A 21,451-nucleotide genomic window follows, 5' to 3' on the forward strand; every position below is an offset into this window, starting at 1 on the left:
TTTGTTGTGTAGAGCGACTCTGGGTCAGGGCATCCGTTCCGGTTGCGGCGTAGTGCCTCTAACGGGACCCGGCGGACTGCAGCACTATGCCACAACAGATCGCCGCTCGAGCGGCAACCTCAGGGTAAGTAATTATGACTACCTATGTATATCTCATAGCCAGCTATGGTCAAATATGTCTTGATTATGATAATCCACTAGCCAATAACACTACTGTATCCTTAGCCTGAATTGTCGTGAAGCTTTTGGTGTCTCTCGGTGTCTATGTCATAAATTATTCAAGTCTCTGAAAGCTGTCACCAGTATTTTCATCTCAACTTTGACAGGCTTTCATTGGAATTGAAAACTCAATTTACAATGGTCGCCTTTGAAATCTCAAATGGCCATAATTCACGTTTTGAGGTGCAGTTATTGAATAATATATTATTTACTCTAAACGATGATGAAAAATGTTGGTGAAAGATGACCTAAAATATTTTACAGCATACTTTTAGACGCTTTTAAAATGGTGTTTTAGCAGCGGTTGCCACAAAATACATATATTGGGTCAAAGACTATTTTAAAGGTATCTACAAATATGCATTAATACATCTAATTTTGGATTAATTTAAATCGTAGCATACTATAAATGCAATTTCTTGCTTTTGAAAACGTAAAATTTATTAAAATATGTTGGAAAAAACTCTTGTCAGGACTGTATAAAATTTAATAATAATAAATGCCAGCTAATTTCTTATCGTAAGCATGAAATACACTTCTAACACTTAAAGCAAAAACATTTTATAGAAATCACACATTTTTACCCACCTGGAATTTGTTCCCATCAATTTAGGCATCTAGCAACAGCATTAGCTTTACGACAGTTCCGAAAGATTTACATTGCTCAGCGCAATTTTAGGAGACACAATTAGTAAGCAAATTAAAACCATTCAAATTTTGTTCTTTTCGTTTTGTGTACTGGACAGATTTCGGCATGGAAAGGATCTCAGGTGAGCTGCTGGCACTTCATAACCGTAGGATGTCCTTCTATAACCCCGGTTTTTGTTTCTCCTTGCAGAGCTCCCTTTCTAAAGCCTTTCGGTTTAACAGCAAACCCCATCGCACCGGCGACCGCAGCTCCTTCGGGAACTCCACCTCCCCAACGCCTTCGTACAGCAGCAGCGAGGGTGGCGGAGGAATATACGCAACCATAGGCCACCAGTACCCGAATCCTCACACGAATCCCCAGCAGCAGCACTACCACCACTTCCTGCCGCCGCCGACGACGGCTCCGCCGCCGATTCCCTCGGCGGGGGGCATCTACAGTCACGGTCCGCCGCCGGGGCACCGAGTGAGCGCCCCGCCCGTCGGGGCCATCCTGGATGGCGGCCTGACCGACCCCCAGATGCTCTACGAGCAGAGTCAGCGGCGGCGCGTGAAGAGCATCAGCGACATTGGGGCATCGACGAGTGCGGGCAGCGTGGGGGCCTGTAGCCTGGGCGGGATTTCGGCCTCCTCGGAGTCGCCCGAATAGAATTGAGAGAGTAAAGTGCTAGCTAGATAGGATGATAACTACCACTACCACTACCACTACCAAAGATACTCAGCTGTTGTCCTGCATGAAAATCCCATCTTCCCACAAAAAACCAATCAACCAAACCAACTAACCTTCCCAGCTGCATTTGAGCTTAGACTCTACGAGCGAACTCAATTATATTCAAGTCAGTGTCAGACCCACCTAAAAGATACAAGCATTCCGCAGATACAGATACATATGCGATACATAAGTCAAGTAATACAGAGAAGCGAGTAATCATTTGATCAAATCAGATAGAACTACGAACTATATGCTAAACGTAATTAACAACATAAATATATTGTGTAGACTAGGCTCTATCCGCAGGCAAAGAAGAACGAATCAAACACTCCACCCTAAACACGAGTCAACTGGAATAGTTTAATCAATCGCGTATATGTAATTCTAATTGTAATTGTAACTGTAAAGATAGCTCTTAACCGATTTAATAGAGAGAGGCGATTGGTGAAGGCACTAAACTCACAGATTTGTAAGCCGATGCGCAGACACCGGAGATGCAATTTAGATAAATTGAAATTATTTTGTAACCGAAACTATCGTAGCTAAGCAAATGGAAACGGAAACGGAAACTATTGAATTAAATTTGATAAGCAGCCGCGCAAGGCGGAACTTTGTAAATTACGGTAAGCCCTAAGCAACGTTCAATATCGCATGGTAATGGTAAAAAGAAAAAACGCAGAAAAACGCAGAAAAACAGTAACATAATATATGGTAATTGCAAACGCACTCCCCCAAAAAAACCCTCGCACAACCAAAGAAAGTCAGTCAGCCCGCTTTGTCCGCCAATCTATCAGTATCGAAGAATCCCCGAATGCGTCAGGGTATCATTAAGCTGACCAATTTAACTCTAGACCTATGACGAAGAAACTATCGAATAAACCAATGATCAAAACTCTGTTGTAAACGCAAGCGTCTTTATTGTGTGGCCCGGGAGATCCATACCCGCTAGATGAGCAGGACCTCAACATATTGCATTTGCTCGACTCCAAAACATTTCACCTTCACCGAGAGCCGATGTGCCTCCTGTGTCCTCTGTGGTTCGGTGCATCTTCGCCTGGACTTGTCTCCCAAATCCATGGATTGCTAGCGTCGATCGCTGTCGTTGTCGTTCCGCGGACGTCGGGTGGTATGAGGACGACCCTTGGGCTCCGGATTGGGTTCCGCCATGGTCAGGGTGCCCAGGCTGCCGATGAGGCCGAGGATTCCAAAGACCAGGAACAAACTAAGCCACTTCATCTTGCGACGTCGAGTAATCACCAGTTGGATGCAAACTGCTGACCCATCGGCCGAGAATCGAACGTTTTATGGTCTGGCGCCCAGCGGATCGGCGACAATCTGCATGCTAATGAGGGGAATAGCCGTCAACATCGTTTACCATTGCCAGTTGTTTATGTTCGCAGATCGGGCCCGATACCGCGCCAAATTGAGTTGTAAATCTAGCGCGAAAAATGGGCGGACATGCATTTAGGTAATTAGCTCCAACGAACAATTGTTCCCATTACAATTCAATCGCAGTCACATCTTACTGTGTGAAATGAAATTCACAAAAAAAATGATTACTTTATACGTACATGGCAAATTTATTTTAATCGTTTTGGGTAAGTATTTGACAAATTTCGAACTTTTCCCTTTGCGCTCTTGTATACCTTATGTGCTCGTAGGCTAACAAATTCATTTACGATATCGAAGGCAAGACATTTGCCAATTTAGGATCTAGGACAATCATGTGTTTGGTACAAATTGATTACTTGGTAAAGTGACAAAACAAAGCGATGTTTCACGAAAGCAAACATTTGAAAACACGGACATGGTGACTTCATAAACTACGCATGAACAGAAGTATACAAAAACCGTTTCGGGCTGGTAGGTATAATGTAAAAAGTGCGAGCACTTGTCAAAAATGCTCCATCGAAGGTATGGCTGGTATGGCTTATATATATATATGTACAAATATCACAATGAGCTGGCTCTGGGTGGTCGTTGCACTAGAATCTCCATTGATCTGCGTAGGCCGGCGGACTCAGGGTCAAGTTTTGCTGGAAAAGTTGGCCGAGCTCGTTCATCTCCCGCTCCCTTCGCATCTCCTCGCCCACCTGCTGCCACAAGGACTCGAATCCACTGTCGTGGACAGCCATCGAGACGTCGCCCTCGCAGGAGCTGTCGTCAAAAACAAAGGAGTACTCCCTCTGGTAGTCGCACATTTTCGGGTTTTATTTCGCAAAGCTGCAAGAAAATGAAATTTAAATAGTTAGTTATCGATTAAAAAGTCTCATCGTTAGGCGCCCATCTATCGATTTGTATTCTTATCAGAATAAAAGTCCAATCAGCTGGTTTCATTTGTATACAGAATGTCGCGCAAGAATGTCTTGAGTTTGATCAACACGATCGTGGCCAATTCGTAAGCTTTGAACTTGATTTAAGGTTTTCAAATAATAACAGAAACGTTTTTAATTTTGTGTAGCTGCAAGTGCCCCGCCCACTCGCACAATTATGGGTCAGCGGCTCCATCCGCCTCCCAAACGGGTCGCATGGAATACGCCTTCGAGGTAAGTGGCTAAAACTTGGACTTTGGAACATCTGCAGATAGCAGATTATCAGCTCCAGACAGACAGCCAAAGTCTGGATGAGATAATAATCTTGGAATTTAGATCTTCTACTCCAGTCCTAAACGGAATCCAAAAATAGTTGGCAAACCTAAAATGTTTTTTATAGAAGACATTTTCTTGTAGAAGACTGAATAAACGATACAAAATTAAACGTTTACAATGAACTTTGTATCCCCAAAAACCCTATGTTACATGGACTATCAACATTTGAAGTAAAAAGCTATTATTTCTAAACGGAAGATAATCGCGAATGATCATCATAAAAAGGTTGGCAAAAGTTTCTTATTTATTTATGTACAAAAATAAATGTAAACTTTAAACTTTAGATCGCCAAATACCTTATAAGTCAGATGATTGTCTGCAGTTAAAGTCTGAAACTGATACTTGGAAGGATTATTTGAACGAATTTGAAAGGATTAATTTAACGAATTTTCAAAGAACTTTTCTATCTAGAAATATTTATTTGCTTACATATTTCACACTTACTCTCTCTGAATAAAATAATAAATTTATTCTTTATAATCCCAATAATTATATACTGTTATATTTCTCAGATGTCCGCCTCAACAGTGCGTTTTGGACCCGGTGTGAGTGGCGAAGTGGGAGCCGATCTTCGCAACTTGGGTGCCCAGAGGGTTTGTTTGGTCACGGACAAGAATGTGTCCCAGTTGCCATCGGTGAAAGTGGCCTTGGATTCACTGGCCCGCCATGGAATCAACTACGAGGTCTACGATGAAACCCGGGTGGAACCCACCGATGGCAGCATGTGGCATGCCGCGGAGTTTGCCCGTGGCAAGGAGTTCGATGCCTTTCTGGCCATTGGCGGAGGATCAGCCATGGACACGGCCAAGGCAGCCAATCTGTTTAGCAGTGATCGGGAGGCTGAGTTTTTGGACTACGTCAACTGTCCGATTGGCAAGGGCAAGGAGGTAAAGTCGACTTGTTTAAATTGGTTGTATGTATAGGAAGGAGTACTATTTTGTTAACTGCTTTTAGATATCTGTTAAGCTGAAGCCTCTGATTGCCATGCCCACCACCTCGGGAACCGGATCTGAAACTACTGGAGTAGCCATATTTGACTATAAGAAATTGCACGCCAAAACTGGGATATCCAGCAAATACCTGAAGCCTACTTTGGGTAAGAACTTTACCATTTTACATTTGCTTGAAATTTTAGCTACACAATATAGTCAAAAACATTCTTCTGAATATAATTGGAATTTCAAATCGGAACACAAAATATATAGTTCCCCAGCTAATTGTCGACTTTGTAATCTCAGCTCTGATTGATCCCCTGCACACCCTGTCGCAGCCGGAACGTGTGATGGCCTTCGCTGGCTTTGATGTGTTCTGCCATGCCCTGGAGAGCTTTACGGCGGTGGACTACAGGGAACGGGGTCCGGCCCCCAGTGATCCCAGCCTGCGGCCCACGTACCAGGGCAGGAATCCCGTGTCGGATGTGTGGGCTCGCTTCGCCCTGGAGGCGATACGCAAGAACTTTGTGAATGCCATTTATCAGCCCGATAACTTGGAGGCCCGCTCCCAGATGCACTTAGCATCGACGATGGCGGGCGTGGGCTTCGGCAATGCCGGAGTGCATCTGTGCCATGGACTCTCGTACCCGATCTCGGGCAATGTGAGGGACTACAGGCCGCAGGGTTATCCTGCGGACCACGCCCTCATTCCCCACGGCCTGTCCGTGGTGATCAGTGCCCCGGCTGTGTTCGAGTTCACGGCGCCCGCTTGCCCGGATCGCCACTTGGAGGCTGCCCAGTTGCTGGGAGCAGAGGTGCACGGTGTTCGGAACTCGGACGCCGGTCGACTTTTGGCGGACACTGTACGCGGTTTTATGCAGCGCGCTGGCATCGAAAATGGCCTCCGTGAGCTGGGCTTCTCCAGCAGCGATGTGCCCGCCTTGGTCGCGGGAACCCTGCCCCAGGAGCGGATCACTAAGCTGGCACCGAGGGCACAGACTGAGGAAAATCTGTCGCAAATCTTCGAGAACTCCATGCGGGTATATTAATTTAAGAGCTTAACTTACCCACGCTCAACTTGTTCGCTTCAAGAAAAAGTGTGTTAAACTAACGGATCCGTTGCCATAAACTGACCATACTTAAGCTTTTAAAACTCCAGTTTCACGCACATACAAACTAAGTTTAGAGTGGACCAGTCATGTCCACATGTATATGAATACATGTATGTGTATGAAGAGTACTATTAAAAATTTTGTACAAAATCTCTGGCAATGTGATTCCTTTCTGTTTATGTTCTTTGACGCAATTGACTTTATGTCTAGTCAGCATTATGTTGGGGCCTCTCTTTTGGTTTTTTCTTCGGTTGGGGGTCCTCTCTACTTCAAAAGTTTCAGTTTACGTTTTAACGCTGGAGCTCCAAGTTCAACGCTGTAGCTTTGAATACTTTTACATAAGAATAAGTTTAAAAAAGTTTAATTTTATAGCCGTAAATCTCTTATCCATCGAGGTTCACGGTATGCAAATCGATTTGAAGACATATTGCCCATATGTAACTGTAAAAGTATTGCAGTTATTGGATATGCGCATTACCAAACATGAGTACTCCTTCATGTTCGCTTACTCCGACTGTGCGATGCCCTACGACAGGGAGTTCGAGCTAATGTGGCAGCAGATCGGCGAGGAACTGCGATCCCGACACAATCGATTCCTGGGCATGCCCTTCGATAGTGGATTTGAACGGATGTGGCGCCAAATCGGAGAGGAACTGAAGCGGGATCAGGAGGTAAACGACTTGGCAGTCGGCTTTCGGCGGAAGTTAACCCTCTACGCAAAGGAGGAAGCGATGGTCGACCCACTTGAGTCTTTTATTGAACGCAGATAAAATATATTCAATTTTATTGAACGGCATGTTAGTGTTAAAAGTACGTGGTATGTATGTCTATTAAGTATGCATTGTAAAGATTACCATCGGTTTTGGTTAAAATAATTTATTGTTTTTCGGAATTGGTTTCAAAGTCGAATAGATCAAGCGAATGCTCGATTTCGATTGGAAAAAAAGATAATAAAAAAGACTTAACATAGTTTATGCATTAATTATTTCTCTCATCTCGTGATCAGTTACAAAAATCAGACGTCATTCTAGGGGGTGTCTTCCTCCTCCGTACCGTTTGCTACACAGACCCGGTTCTAAAACCCTAGCCACTCGTTTCTCGTCCCTGACTGACACTCAGTTTTCCGAAACACTAATGTTTCGTTAATAATTTTCGCTCGGTTTGAATTTTGGCAAAATGGCACTAAATCTTCAAGTTGTTCCCAAAAATTCTCATAAGTACGGATGCATGGGATGGGGGCTATGGGGCAGTGGTTCGATCAGGGGTAAAGCGTTTTCTGAACCCACCTCTGCTGTTGGCCAGCACCATCTTTCGACTGACTGCAACAGGACTAGGCGGAATGGGGCTATTTCGGGGACAAAGGATTACGATTTTTTTTCTCTCTCTCTCTATCTTATTTGGATTCAAGTATTTCTCAGTTGTTGCTTTGTTTGCTCGCACTTTCGCTAATACTTTTAACTGCCAGCTACTGCTCCGCGACGAGTGCCTCCTCCTGTTTCTTTTCATTATTCATTCAACTGCTCCTGCTTGTGCTTATGCTTGTGTGTAGTCAATTGTCTGATGCGATTTCCACTTGTTCAACTATCAATAAACTTATAAATTAGAAAAACAGCGCAACTCGTTCGACTTCCGCGAAGTCCGGCCCGGAACTGCTCTGGTTCTGGGGCGGACTTAGACCTGGTTGATGGGCGCATACCGGTGCACCTTGGGCTGCTTCAAATGCTTGGGCTCCTTGCTGGTGCTGGTGGTTGGCTTCACGATGTCCTCGCTGAGCTTCTGGTAGACGAACGAGTTCTTGGAGGCCAGCAGGGCCATGCGATAGCGCTCGCCGCGCTTGCGCAGCACCACGTAGATCACCCGGGCGATGGACACCACGATCATCAGCAGGCAGAAGGACACGATGATCAGGGGCACGGCCAGGTCGTAGGACAGTTGGCCGTGGAAGATCATCTTCTCGTTGTACTCATCCGATTCCTCGCTCTCGCTGTCAAAGCCAAGTTTACCTGCAAAGGAATGGGTTGGATTGGTATTAGTCTTTTCATTATCCAAGCCAAGGGTGCACTTTTTTAAACAAACTCATTTCTGATATAATAAAATATAAATAAAATATTTTAAATTCATTTTTGAACCCATTGTTTAAACTCATTTTTTGAAACTTATTTCGGTATATATTTACTGAAACTCATTTCTGAAACTGACTTCTGAAATTGACTTCGTAACTCAAAATTGAAACTTGTTTTTGAAACTCATTTCTGAAACTCGATTCTGGATCTCATTTCTGAAAATCATAGCTTAAACTCATTTAGGAAACTCGTTTCTTTAACTCATTTCTAAAACTCGTTTCTGAAACTCTTTTCAAAAACTTAATGCTCAAACTCAATACAGCAACTTATAGTTGAAACTGATTTTTGAAATGTCGTTTCTGGATCTCGTTTCTGAAAGTCAATTTTAAACCCATTTCTAAAACGACTTCCGACCCTATAAAGTATATATATATATTCCTGATCAGTATCTAGCCATGTCCATCTGTTCCTACGCAAACTAGTCCCTCAGTTTTAATGCTTTTTGGATGAGAATTTTCCAAAAAGACTTCCTTCTGTTGCAGGTAGTTTAAAAGTCGAAACGGATGGGATCACACTATTATGTTTTGCTTTTTCAGAATTGAGTTTTTAGTTTTAAAATCGTACTACGGTTTCATAGAAACGATCGAAATATTCGTCGGAAAATCGACATAGTTTCTTTTTCTTGATGAAACCCATTTGTGAAACTAGGTTCTTCTATGAGGCACAACTCACCCAAGAGGAACTCGTCGCGCGTCTCCTGGGACAAGTCCACTTCCTCCGCCTTAACGCCCTCCTCCTTCAGCACGGGCTTCAGCTCCTTGTTCACAAACGTGTCGAAGGCCTTGTCGGACTGGGACTCGCCCTTGGCCTTGCCCTTCTTGCGCTCCTCCTCGAAGCGCTCGTCATCGTCGTCGTCCTCCTCGTCGTCATCCTCGTCGTCGTCCTCGTCGCTGTCGTAGTCGCTGCTGTCCTCGTCCTTGTCCTCGCCACCGTGATTGAGGTTCTCCTCGGAACTGTCCTCCGCCGGCTTGTGGGCTTCGGTGTTGGCCGCAAGCGATCCCTTCATGATCTTCTGCATGCTGCTGAGGCGACTCTTGTCCAGCACACTCTTGTCCAGGACACTGAGCAACTTGGCCTCGTCCTCGTCCAGTTTCTTCTCGCTCTCCTTCAGTCGCTTCTCCAGCTTGGCCTCGGCGCTGTCGGCCTTCTTCTCGTCCAGCAGATCGGATCCCTCGGCGTGCTTGCACACCTCGTGGGCCAGATTGGCCCATCCAGCCTGCGCCTGGTTCTCCAACTCCACAATGGTGGCATCGTCCTCCAGGTTGGCCAACACCGGCAGCCGCTTGGGCGTCATCTGCATCTGCAGGGTGACATAGCTGATGAAGTCCTGGAAGTCGCGCGTGCACTTCAGCGGATTGTTGGTGATGTCCAGGGAGCGCAGGTTCTTGAATCCCCTCACGTCCTCCGAGGAGATCTTCTTGATCAGATTGCCGGAGGCATTGAAGCTGCGCAGACTGTCAAAGACCTTGTAGCCCTGGCCCACCTGGCGGTCGGAGATCAGGGCGGTCAGCTCACAATCGTTGACGTCCAGGGAGCGCAGCTGGTGCAGCGGCTGGAAGAGACGCACGGACAGGCGGCTAATGGGGTTGCCGGCCAGACTGAGCTTGGTCAGCTCGCCGTTATCCTCGAAGATCTGGTCGTCCATGCGTGGAATCAAGTTGTTGCTCAGATCCAGATCGATCAGTTTGCCCAGTCCGGCGAAGACCTCGCGCGGCAGGTGGTTGATGTTGTTCCAGGCCAGCTTCAAAGTGGTCAGATGTGGCATCGTGGCGAAAGCCTTGTGGCCCAGCGGTCCGATGGCACAGTTCGAGATGTCCAGGTAGTAGACTGTGAACTCGCCGCTGTAGCTCAGGAAGCCGTCGGTGGGCAGCTGGCTCAGGCGGGGATTATCATTCAGCCGGATCACATCGAGCTCGGAGTTCTTGAAGAACAGCATGCCCGAGATCTGGTCCAGCTCATTGATGGACAGATCGATGTGGCGCAGGCTCTTCAGCGTGAGGAACGAGTCCGGCTGGATCTTCTTGATGCCATTGCCCTTGAGGTTCAGGCTGGTCAGGCCGGGCATCTTGTCGAACATGCTGTGGTGCACCTGGACGATCGCATTGAAGCTCAGGTCCAGCTGCTGCAGATCCCTGGTGCCGAAGTGCAAATCGCCGCCAAAAGTGTTGTACTTCAGGTGCAGAATGGACAGTGTGGTCCCGTTGAAGATCTCACGTGGCAGCTCTGTCAGCGAGTTGTAGGACAGGTCCAGTTCCTCCAGCAGGGTCACATTCTCGAACGCCTTCTCGGGCAGCTTCTTCAGGCTGTTCTGGCTCAGGTTGATGTACACAATGTTCGAGAGCTGCGAGAAGGCCTTGGGGTTCAGCTCCATGAGGTTGTTGCGCGAGAAGTCCAGCTCCTCAATACTGGAAGACTACAACAAAACAAGTACATTAGTCATTGCTTAGCAGAGGATTATCACAGCGAAAGACTCACCTTCAGCAGATAGTGAATGGTGGACATGATGCTCAGGTCATTGCCCGAGATGGTCAGCATGCGCAGCTTCTTGTTGCCCACAAAGGTGTCCGGATTGATGATGGCCAGGCCCACATCCGTCAGGTTAACTGCGTACAGCTCGTTCAGACCGTGGAAGGCCTTCTCGTCCAGGTACTCCAGGGTGCAGTTGGCGATCTTGATCGAGGCCACGTTCTTGAGGCCCAGGTTCTGGAAGAAGTTGGGGCCCATCAGGATGGGGTACTTGGGACCCACATTGGTCACCACCAAGTCCGTGATGTCCGAGCCGAACTTCTGGATGCCCATGTCCAGTCTGCAAGGTATTTCAAGGGTTAGTCATGGTCTTAGAGTCAGAGTTAGAGGAGTTTCTGGTGGACAAACCTGCTGCAGGTGGCCACCAAATAGCTGTTCACATTCCGGGCACAATGGCAGAATCGCGGACAGGGCACATCCTCGCTGAACTCCACCTGCCCGTCGTCGGTCAGCAGATCGTCGGAGGCATCGTCGTCCTCCTCATCGGCATCCTCATCCATGTCCTCCTCGTAGTCGTACTGGGAGTCGCTGTCGATGTCATTGGTTTTATCCTTGGTCTTCTGCTCGCTGGTCTTGGCCTGAATAGGATTGTATTAAATATTGTAAGAATAAATCGATCTGAGGAGTACCTTTGGCTTTGAGGAGGCACGGTCCACGATGGGCTGCAGCTTGGGCTTGACCATGCCCTTCTTGGGCGTCGAGGGGGTCGTCTCCTTGTCCTCGTCGAAGTAGGAGTAGTCATCGTCGTAGGAGTAATAGTCGTAGTTCTCCTCGCCGTCGGTGGAGTTCTTTGCCTTGGGCGTGGAGGTGGAGGAGGCGGTGGCGTTGATCATCTTGTTGAAGTGCGGATCTTCGGCCAGCGCTTGGCTATGCCTGGCCGCCTCCAAGAGATCCTTGAGCGCCTCCTCGCTGAGGTTCCTTTCGGTGGTCTTGGTCTTGGTCTTCTCGGCGCTCTTGGTGGTCGTCTCCACCGGCAGTTCCTTGACCTTGGGCGTGGAGATCTTGGGCAGACTCTCGGCGGGACTTACCTCCTCGCCGGAGTTCAGCTCATTCTCCGTCAGATCATCGTGGACGTACTTGATCTTGGGGCTCACGGTGCTCGAGTGGCCGGCATGGATGAGGGCCAGGCTGAAGGCCAACAGCAGGAGCAGCCTGCAAGTCGACTGGCGACCCATTCTCCTTGGGATGGGCAAACTGAAATGGTAGCGAGTTGTAGTTGTACAGTGGTGCCTTCACTTCAGACGACCCACACCCAGTGGAGCCAGAGCCAGAGTCAGCCTATCTTATCGCCAATTGCCGGAGCTAGATAAGCAGATATGCGTTTATTGAATCAACCACATTCGGGGGAAGTGGCTGTAGTCATGACTGTGTCAGCCAATTCCACCAAAATCTGCTTACTGATCTGCTTGGCAAAGTGATTAGCACTTTGCCACCCTGGTAGCTGACATCATTGACCATGCTAATTTAGTCGGTACACCAAGTTGAGTCCACGAATTTCCCAATTGTTTGCTTATCGTTTAATGGCAATTGTTTTGCATTTGCGCCAATGATTAAACGCGTATTTTCAACTCGTTACTCAGAATTTGGCGAAAGCAGTTGTTACTTTTAAACAGATCCGCAATGGGAAGTACATTCCCTCAAAAAAATAAAAAGATCGATCAGATACACAAAATGCTGACTTGGCTCGCTCTCAATTCGAGTTTGTCTGTCGTCAGCTGGCTTGTTTATTTGACTTTCGGCTGGTTTGGTTGGCCCTTTTGATTAAAAGGCAGGCGGCTAACAAAACGATTGGGTAATCACGCTCGACTTCTGATTTCGATTCGGCCACGGGGAATCCCCATGCAGCGTTCCTTGACGCCAATTAAGAACTCGTTTGCCAGCTCACTGGCTCTAAGAAATTCCAAATTCCGAATTCCAAACTTATGCAACTGTCCACCTTCGGCAGGCATTTTCCAGCCATTCGATGTGGAGGATGCCCCTTTTTGAAAACCCGCCTGTGTTTGCGTTTGCGTTTGCATTCGCCTTCGTTTTCATGGCAAAACAAACACATATTTCGAGGCGGTAAACAAAGAGCTTTGGGTAACCAGGCAAACGACCCGGGATCGCGATCCGAGATCGGAGATCGGAGACCGAAGACCCTAGCCCGCCAGCGAATGCAAAGTGCGCAGTTAAGGCGGCCAGAATAGATCGCATTTAAGCAGCCAATATCGCATGTTGGAGCATTTCATTAGAGTCTTGAAAACGGAAAACCGCTTAGCCAGCTTTAAGTTGTGAGTGGGTGTCAAGTTGACTGGCGGAGCTGAAGGGAAAACTGCAGTCGGCAATCGGCAGTTGGCAGTCTGCAGTCGCGAGACCGCATTAAACGTGTTTAGGTCTTTTTGGCTAGCATTTCATCGAGTCACGAAAGAGGGTTTTTTTTTTTTACTTGTATTTGGCCTGGCTTTGAATTGGCTTTGGCTTTGGCTTGGCTATAAGTTGGCTTTGGGTTGGCTTTGGCTTGGGCCAAGGCGCCGCCGACACTCCGACCATAATTAATTCCATTTCTGTCATTGCGGCGATATGTGTGCACAGTGTACACAGATGTCCGCATGAACTGGGCTATTCGACGACAGTCGCTGTGTGTGTGTGTGTTTGGAGCGGTGTTGTGTTGTGTTGTTCAAGTTTAGAGAGAAACCGGTAACTGGCTATGGCTATGGCTAAGGCACTGGCACTGGCACTGGCCATACTTGTACATGTATGCAAATCCGTTTTCCACTCGGAAATTCGTAAACTCGTGAGTCAGCCAATTCATCACATTGCTGCGGCTATCTACAGCTGTATAGATTAGCGCTAGTTGGGATATAATCGATCTCTCCCCCCCTCCACGATCTAATAATAAATAAATATCTAAGTGCATTGTGGTGTCGTGCATCTAATTAACTCTTGGCCAAGGGGGAAATGCTTTCTAGAACACTTTGACATTCGATCGAGTTAGACCCCGTATCTCTACTTAATGGCCCTGCACTCGACGTAACCCAATACGGAAACAGATTGGAGCGTTTTGCTCGGAATTTATAGGCACACTTCGACCGAGTATCGAGTATCCAACTGATTTGGAATCGTGATACAAACGAAGTTTTGTTAAAAACGCAAACGCCTGTAAAGCTATAATTTATTATTATATTTTGGTTGGGCTTAATGTGGCTGCTTTTCGGTGTTTATCAATTGGTTCACATGTGGTCGACTTTGTCAACAGATTAGACCGATCGACTTTTCCCATGAGGGATCCCTCAGTTCAGTATCGGGTTACCCAGAAGAAGGCATGTGCATTTGGATGGCAGATGGGGCCTGGTTATCGAACTGCGTCGAAAATTGGAACTGGGTGCGACCCTTGGCCAGCCAATGCTATAAATTGTGTTCCCCAAAAAAAAGAGCGGGCACTGCATTCCTTCGGAGTCCGGAGGTCAGCTAATGAACCCAGGTAGTTTCGCCTTGACTCCGTCTTAAGAGCAGCTCAGAAATGTCTCTGGCAAATACCCAGAAATACCCAAAACAATGCGTTCAAATAAATAAGTAAAATAATATGTCTGTGAGCGTGGGTGGATAATGATTGAGCTGTCTGGGTAAAAATAGCTGGCGTTAACAGGAAGTGAAACGAGAGGAGCGGACGTGTAGGTAGAATATGGATTTTTTTTTTTTTTTTGGATCTCTGCTGTTCGTTTTAGGGATATCGATCCATGGGATGGACTGACAGAACGGAAATACCACAGGTGATGCCTTCATTTGGCAGTAAATCTGACGATCACGACAGCGTCAAACTTTTGTTGACCGATTCATTAGCATCACGAGTTTGATGGCGATTTACGATCATTACGATCTGCTCGAAATCACACACACACACCGCTGGCCAACTGTTCAGGTATCGAATTTCCCCAGTGTATTAGACCATAGACCGGCACAACCATAATTTGTGCAACGTTAATTTTTGCAGCCAAGCCAGTACAATGGACGAAATTGCCCAAGGCGTGCACATAAAAATATTTATACACAAAAGTATAAAAAACGCCGACGTTTGACCACACACCACACACACACACACCAGCAGGCAGCACGCAGTCAGTAAAAAAAAAAAGGGGGAAACTGTTGGCTCTGAAAGATGGCCAGACTGGTTTTTCGGCTGGAAATTGCCACTCGGAGCAGCTGTCTTGGCCAAGTTGGCTTGGTGGCAGCCAAACAGCCAAAAGTCAGGCAGATGACTTTACGAGTTACGAAAAAATTCTTGCTAAAAGCCATTTCAATTGGCTCAAACTACAAACTATAAACATTTCCAAAGCGAATTTCTATATAATAACCGATTGTGTCACGTTCAAGTTGCTTGAACTCTCTGCACAGAATGTGCGCTTTTAGAATCACAGTAAAGTCGGTACATTTACGTAAGCCGTTTAATCGCAAAAGAACTTTACATTGTCTAGGCGCAACAAAAAAACTTATAGACAATACTATTCGCAACCATCGGCACTTTTAGATTATAGAAAGTTGTAAAGCTAATCTAGAAGGTCGCTTATTGAAACATTTCTTGGAATTTCTTGGTGGTCAGGAAACAATTTTGCAGTAGCTGCAATTTCTTATGCAGTAAACCACATTGCTTAACTGAACCTTATCTTCAAATAATACCTTTTGATCGATCGGAATTAAAATTTCATTATGCCAGCTGATTGAAGTGCATTTTGCTGTTATCTGAGGGAAGTCCCCTGCGCCAAAATGTAGTTATTTAAACTGCCATAAATTGATTTCAGCCATTCGGATCTGATTTTTATGCCCGCTTCCTCGCCTGCAATTGCCCTTTGTTCGGATCGGGATTCCATTATCAGCGGGTGTATCGTGTGCATCGTATATATAGCCCTGATGCCGAAGCAGGAAGCGAGGCATAAATTAAGAACTTAAGGAGGCGGTGCAAATGAGAAACCGGCTTTCACCGGCGGGGGCGGTTCATTAGCGATATCTGTACCGCTTTTCGCCTCTCGGCTCCAGCTTCCGACTTTTTGAGTGTTGGATAGATGGATAGCTGGGAGCTCGGAGCTCGGATCTAGAAGCCAGCTGAAAAGCGCTTTTCATTGTGGCGTGTCTGGTCGACGGGTAAACCTGATTTGTTTACCCACCCAAGTGTGAGTTTTCAAAACACATTGTATTCCGACCTTTTTGCACTAAACTTTGCACTCGAACGAGGCTTTGTTTTCAACAACAAAGGCGTTTTGCCATCACGTATTGGTTATCGGTCGAACGAGCGTTCCCAGAGACGAATGCCTGGAATTGTCAACCCGTTGAGCCATCAATATATTTATTAAGTGTCGAGTGCTAAGCACCCACCACATCGACTATTGAACGGCACACTGATCTCAACTGTCACCTTGAGTATTTGCTTCACGAGGCCAGGGGAAAAATATTAATCTAGTTTTTTTACTTTTCCGGAAAATGCGCAAGAAGCTTATTGAAAATACAAAATATGCATTGGTATGATTAAGTATTTTTACTTCGAAGTGAGCGACTTGTTTTTAAAAACGAAAACACAGCATTCATATTAAAAAATGTTGAATGACCTTAAATAAAGTAAAGTGTACTAATGCAAACAAACACCAATGTTGATAAGCAATTTCTTGGAGGCTGCTATCTTGAAATTTTTTTTACCTGTTGTTTATTGTTATTCCGGAAATGGTTTTTTAAAAGTGTCAAAATAATGGCAACTCTCGAGTGGCAAAACAATCTTCATGTTCGCTTTGTGTGGAGCGTATTACTGCATCCATTTATCGCGTAATTAAGGGTTGAAATGCCTACAACTGGGCCTTTACCAACGTAAGTTGGCCACGTTCCAAGCCGCATTCCGAGCCGCCAACAACTTGCATGGCACGTAAGCGCACTCCTCTGATTCACTCTCAGCCAAGTGTGTCTGCATTTCATTAGCCCAGGCAATGGGTAGCGATCCAAGCCCAAAACGAGACCCTGAACCCAAACTTTGAGGCTGTGAAATCGGCTTAGGCTGGAGATCTTGAGTTATGGCCAGAGCATGGCAAGGCAAGTCAAGGCGATCCCGCAAAGAGGTTTAGCATCCGATACAATTGCAAAAGCGGAGAAAGTGGCAGCCGAGAATAGGGCCAAAACATTGCTTCATTTGTCAGCTGGTTTTTGGTGGGACCATCGATGGATGACTAATGTTTTATGGCAAAAACTGATTAATGCTCTCTGTCTGACTGTCTGACTGTCAGGCTTGATCGATTAGATTCAGGGTGAAGGTAAAATGTCAACGCAATGTGGGTGCGAAATATGCGAGGCGGTCGTCATGCTCAATTGGGCAGTGAAAAAGCTACCAGAGAGAATTGCATTTGGCTTTCCCTCTATCCGTCCGCGTCCCATTCAAATGACATCATTGTTGGCCAGGCGGCTGTTAAAACAAAAAGCAACCTGGATCGTTAAATCGCTCGAAAATAGTTTGCTTTTCGCTGTTTTCGCATGGCGATCATGTGCCCAATAAAAACTTCTAAGTGAGCCAGAGCAAAGCAGTGATATTGCGCATACGCCACATGTGCCGACACTTAGCTTCTGTGCAAGACACGGGTCTCTAGACCAAGTTAACCCACACACACACACACACACACACCCAGATCGCCAAGTCGCTAGTTGGCAAATGTTTGGCTGGGCACTTAAGCCCAGCTCCGGCTGTCCATAAAAGATGTATTTAAGTATTCATAATTTGCCCTCCCTATGTAGCACTACGTAGTGTTACGTCCAAAAAAAGCGAACTGGTACTCGGAGCGGAGCCACTACCTCCGGGCCAATTACCAGCCATGAAAGCAGCTAGAGCGGAGAGTGCTGTGACCTCATTAACTCACAGTGGAGCGAGTCAAAGTCTCAACTGGCCCGTGTTTGCTTTGGGCTCTTTATCTGTATAAACGAATGCCTTTGGGATCCTATATTCCTAAATTCCTAGGTTCCTATGTGGCGATTAGATAATGCCCCCCGTCGTATTCATCAGCCGACTGGCGACAGCTCGACACACTGTGTGCTGCTGAGGCTGATCCTGCGGTGGATCGAATGCCCTGCCCAAGAATAATTCGAGCTGAGGCGAAATTTGCATACAAAATCGCTTTCCAGGAATTCACAGTGCACTCCTCTGAACGTCTGGATAGACGATTACGATTACGATTACGTCTGGAAAACCGAGTCGCACCTCAAAAATCAAATGAACGTGTGTTTATGGTCCCACAGATCTCTGTGTACATTTCATTTAAATTCCAGCTTCGTGCCAGCCAGCGAAGATGGTTATAAAACTAAAAGGCGAACATTAAATTTGAAAATCGATTGGAACTGGTTCTGAATTATGCATAGAAATAAATAAATACATTATTCGAGAATTTTTCGTGGCTCCTATCGAAATTCGGTCTTTGATTAATTGGCCAATACTACAGGAAGCTCTCAAAGCCGATTAAACACGAACCTATGGAATGTCTATGCCCATAATACCTATTTAGTTCGACCTTTAGAGCTGGAAAAAAGAGCTCAGCTTTTCCAACACTCTGTTTGCCCATCTGCCACATATAGTGTGTATGGTATATGCAAACTTCGATCATGGTCGGACCTAAACTATATAGATTTATCTCTCTGCCTGTGACAGTTGGGCATGTTGTGCTTTTTGCAGCAGCAGCAGAGCGTTGAGTTTGTTATGAAGGTGACTTCTTTTGAGTAAATGCATTACCGGTTTGTGCACCCCTTTCCCTCTCGTTTTTCCCCTTTTCGGTACTTGCACACACACACACACACACTGCCAAGAAGTTCGCACCAATACTCATGCAGGTGTAATCTTATCTACCTGGTGGCTTTTGTTGTTGTTGTTGTGAAAAGCAAACGCGTTGTCTCTTAACTGTTTTTTCCCCTGACTGTTTTCGATGACTTTCCCAGTGCATTTGCCTTAACTGGGCTTAAAAGCTTGTTTTGCTCATTGTAATTGGAATTGAAATTTATTTGGCTCTACTCGACTGATAGTGCTTAAGCCTAAATTATGATCGCCCAACCTGCAGAATAATATCAAGATAATTGCGACTCAAGTTTCAAATTTATATGTCACCACAGCACTAATATATCCACAAGTTACCACTCACACACACACACACACACAAAAGCAGCTGCAGGCAGTCGCCAGTGTGTGTGTGTTTCGGTATGTTTTTGAGATATGGCAGGTAAAGATACATTCACAGGTAGCAGATACCCGCACACACACACTTACACGACGGAAAGATACGCTCAGAGAGCGAGACAACTGCTGGTGGCAGGGGTGCAGCTAGCGTTATCCCTCTCGAACTCACGCTCTAGCATGACGAAATCCGATCCCTCGCTTGCACTGCATTTTAAAACCCCGTAACCCCCCGATCCACGAACCTCTACAAGTCCCAAAACTCCAGAACTCCGACCCACGAAGTAGAGATACAATACGAGACGATATCCAAAATGCAGAAGGGTCTGATCCTCTAAAACTCACCTTATAAACGGTCTGCTTGCAGACAACTGGTCTTTAAGTGAAGCGAGGTAATCCAAGATATTGATTTTTGATCGCTAAAAGAAACACACAAACTTTAGTCGATTGGCACTCTGGTGGCTTAAAGTTTTCGATTCGGCACAATAATTCATTTACGACTGGCGACGCAGATCACGTGCTCGTCCGTTAATTCCGCTAACTTGTTTTGCTTTACCGATTCGGTTGACTCGTAAGATCGCTTTCTACTCTAGCGCGTATTCCACCTGTTGAAGATTCAAACTCAAATGAGTAGAGGTGGGGAAACGTCGGTGCCAACATCGATGTCATCGATGTTTTCAAAATATCGGTCCTATCGATGTTTGGCAGAGACTATCGATATTTAACCGTCTTCTCTGTTAGTTCGACGTTTCGCTAACATTTCGCTGTTCGACGTTTCGATGCCAACATCGATATCATCAATGATTTCAAAATATCGGTCCTATTGATGTTTGGCAGAGATCATCGTTCTCTAAAGATATTTTCTTGCCAATGCACACTGGTTCAGCAGGCCCGAGTTTTTGCAAAATGTCCGTTTTTTTTTAGAAAATAAATAAAATAAGTATGGGGCCGTATTAAATATACATTAAGCTAATTTATGGCAACATTTCAAAGAATTTTATTGCTTGGTTTTTTTTTGGTATATTTTTAAAGATAAAATTTCATGCAAAATTGAATAAAGAGAAAAAAAAACCATATGAAAAATATTGAATACTTAGCTGATCCCATTTCTTGTGAAGTCATTGAAATTGATTATTTAAGAAATAAATAAATGTTTTTTAAACTTTTGATAATGCAGGTGCAAAGAAAAGGCAAGGAAAAAAATATAATTTTATGTTGATTCGATTATTCTTACCAATATTGGAAATTCGGACACCAAAAGATGGCATTTTTATTTGGTGTATCTTGTACTTAAATGTGTGTTAAAATTAACTGAATCCGGTTTCTATTTTTTTTTCTAGAAATAAAATATGCAAAAATTGGAAAAATTTTCCGACTTTGGTTTGGAACAAATATATCTTTTCAAAATTTTTAAAATATTATTTTTTGTTTGTTAAAAAGATTAATCTATAAAGAAGATAGTCAGCTTTATTTTAGCTTCATAGCTGTAATGGGAAAGAATGACCTAAAAAATTGATTTCTGGCCCACTGTGCACTGTTAACTTCTCACTCAAGTTCGTGTACACTTAGCCTGGTGCCACCCCATTTCTTGCAAAAATTGTAACAATTTAAAATAAATAAAAAAAAATACAACCGTCGAAGGCATTTGTGTGACAAATGAGACACGTTGTGTCATAAGTCAATCAATGGTCATGAAAATGCTCCGCATATGCAACGAAATTCCTAATGATTTATACAATTTTTTTTTTCAATAGGACTTTGCTGCTTTTAAAGAATAGTTTTAAAAACTGTAAGCTGTCAAATAAGCCAACAAAACAAATCGATTAAAAAAAATTGCACTGGAATTAATGAAATCAAAAAATTTTAAAGCTAAACGGCCGCTAACACAGCAGAAACACGAACCGAACCAAAACTTGCATAGTTTTTGGTGGTTTTACATTCGACATGACCATCTACAGTACCTGTTTTTCTTAGCTGCCACTAGATGGCGGAAAGCGTAGAATCAAAAGCGAGTGGATTTACCGAAAGTGAAAAAAGTGTACCGAAAGTTGAAGTATTTACCGAAAATGAGACCATTTACCGAATAAGTAAGAAGGTTTCAAAATGACAAATTTTCAGAGCGGCGGCTTCTTCCAAAAATAAAAGTAAACAATTGGCTTCTGGTGGCCAGATCCCACTATGAACCGCTGAACTCAGGGCTGATTCGGAGTTGATGAAAGCCCGGAAAATGCCGTCCTCGACCTTCTTCACCTTCTCAGACCGCAGAAGACTTGGGAGAGTTACCCCAAATGAGGCCCTCGGAAAACGGAACAGTTTCCATTCCAAAAGCGCCGTCGACAACAAAGAAGTCCCGGCGTCAAAGTTAAAGAACGT

The 21,451-nt window shown here is 45.1% G+C and overlaps 6 protein-coding genes across 14 annotated transcripts in view; 3 read left to right on the top strand and 3 right to left on the bottom strand.

Moving 5' to 3' along the window:
- Positions 1 to 2,480, top strand: part of LOC108149087 (kazrin) — a 46,744-nt gene extending 44,264 nt beyond the window's left edge. For all 9 annotated transcript variants that reach the window (XM_041709847.1, XM_041709845.1, XM_041709849.1 and 6 more), the window contains 3 exons: positions 13 to 124; positions 966 to 989; positions 1,058 to 2,480. In XM_041709847.1, coding sequence (XP_041565781.1) covers positions 13 to 124; positions 966 to 989; positions 1,058 to 1,513 — 592 coding nt within the window. In that variant the 3' untranslated portion in view covers positions 1,514 to 2,480. The remainder of the gene's footprint in view (positions 1 to 12; positions 125 to 965; positions 990 to 1,057) is intronic.
- On the bottom strand, positions 2,470 to 2,847 carry LOC108149089. Its single transcript, XM_017276484.2, has one exon. It carries the CDS (start codon positions 2,810 to 2,812, stop codon positions 2,660 to 2,662), a length of 153 nt encoding a protein of 50 aa, XP_017131973.1. The 5' UTR covers positions 2,813 to 2,847; the 3' UTR covers positions 2,470 to 2,659.
- Positions 2,848 to 3,132: 285 nt separating this feature from the next.
- LOC108149136 lies at positions 3,133 to 6,290 on the bottom strand. Its single transcript, XM_017276542.2, has 2 exons — positions 6,224 to 6,290; positions 3,133 to 3,799 (listed from the first exon to the last, which is right to left on the bottom strand). Exon 2 carries the CDS (start codon positions 3,775 to 3,777, stop codon positions 3,562 to 3,564), a length of 216 nt encoding a protein of 71 aa, XP_017132031.1. The 5' UTR covers positions 3,778 to 3,799; positions 6,224 to 6,290; the 3' UTR covers positions 3,133 to 3,561.
- Positions 3,876 to 6,433, top strand: LOC108149135 (probable hydroxyacid-oxoacid transhydrogenase, mitochondrial). The gene is made up of 5 exons (XM_017276541.2): positions 3,876 to 3,974; positions 4,038 to 4,122; positions 4,737 to 5,111; positions 5,179 to 5,320; positions 5,463 to 6,433. Exons 1-5 carry the CDS (start codon positions 3,925 to 3,927, stop codon positions 6,203 to 6,205), a joined length of 1,395 nt encoding a protein of 464 aa, XP_017132030.1. The 5' UTR covers positions 3,876 to 3,924; the 3' UTR covers positions 6,206 to 6,433.
- Positions 6,434 to 6,502: 69 nt separating this feature from the next.
- LOC108149064 lies at positions 6,503 to 7,092 on the top strand. The gene is made up of 2 exons (XM_017276412.2): positions 6,503 to 6,670; positions 6,727 to 7,092. The coding sequence occupies exon 2, from the start codon at positions 6,736 to 6,738 to the stop codon at positions 7,036 to 7,038; it is 303 nt and encodes a 100-aa protein (XP_017131901.1). The 5' UTR covers positions 6,503 to 6,670; positions 6,727 to 6,735; the 3' UTR covers positions 7,039 to 7,092.
- LOC108149061 lies at positions 7,036 to 19,733 on the bottom strand. Its single transcript, XM_017276407.2, has 7 exons — positions 19,635 to 19,733; positions 19,424 to 19,497; positions 11,547 to 12,111; positions 11,266 to 11,495; positions 10,867 to 11,197; positions 9,064 to 10,804; positions 7,036 to 8,271 (listed from the first exon to the last, which is right to left on the bottom strand). The coding sequence occupies exons 3-7, from the start codon at positions 12,090 to 12,092 to the stop codon at positions 7,940 to 7,942; spliced, it is 3,180 nt and encodes a 1,059-aa protein (XP_017131896.1). The 5' UTR covers positions 12,093 to 12,111; positions 19,424 to 19,497; positions 19,635 to 19,733; the 3' UTR covers positions 7,036 to 7,939.
- Between the last annotated feature and the right edge of the window lie 1,718 nt (positions 19,734 to 21,451).

The sequence above is a fragment of the Drosophila elegans genome, unplaced genomic scaffold (assembly GCF_018152505.1).
Source record: "Drosophila elegans isolate 14027-0461.03 unplaced genomic scaffold, ASM1815250v1 contig_520, whole genome shotgun sequence".
NCBI classification, from domain to species: Eukaryota; Metazoa; Arthropoda; class Insecta; order Diptera; family Drosophilidae; genus Drosophila; species Drosophila elegans.

Excerpts from the sequence above, each read along its gene's own strand:
- LOC108149061 (XM_017276407.2), bottom strand. The coding sequence starts at position 12,092 with ATGGGTCGCCAGTCGACTTGCAGGCTGCTCCTGCTGTTGGCCTTCAGC. Across the intron at positions 11,198-11,265 it reads TTGGTGGCCACCTGCAGCAG|ACTGGACATGGGCATCCAGA; the intron begins GTTTGTCCACCA and ends AATACCTTGCAG. Across the intron at positions 10,805-10,866 it reads CCATTCACTATCTGCTGAAG|TCTTCCAGTATTGAGGAGCT; the intron begins GTGAGTCTTTCG and ends GTTTTGTTGTAG.
- LOC108149136 (XM_017276542.2), bottom strand. The coding sequence starts at position 3,777 with ATGTGCGACTACCAGAGGGAGTACTCCTTTGTTTTTGACGACAGCTCC.
- LOC108149135 (XM_017276541.2), top strand. The coding sequence starts at position 3,925 with ATGTCGCGCAAGAATGTCTTGAGTTTGATCAACACGATCGTGGCCAAT. Across the intron at positions 3,975-4,037 it reads AACACGATCGTGGCCAATTC|CTGCAAGTGCCCCGCCCACT; the intron begins GTAAGCTTTGAA and ends AATTTTGTGTAG. Across the intron at positions 5,321-5,462 it reads ATACCTGAAGCCTACTTTGG|CTCTGATTGATCCCCTGCAC; the intron begins GTAAGAACTTTA and ends TTGTAATCTCAG.
- LOC108149089 (XM_017276484.2), bottom strand. The coding sequence starts at position 2,812 with ATGAAGTGGCTTAGTTTGTTCCTGGTCTTTGGAATCCTCGGCCTCATC.
- LOC108149064 (XM_017276412.2), top strand. The coding sequence starts at position 6,736 with ATGCGCATTACCAAACATGAGTACTCCTTCATGTTCGCTTACTCCGAC.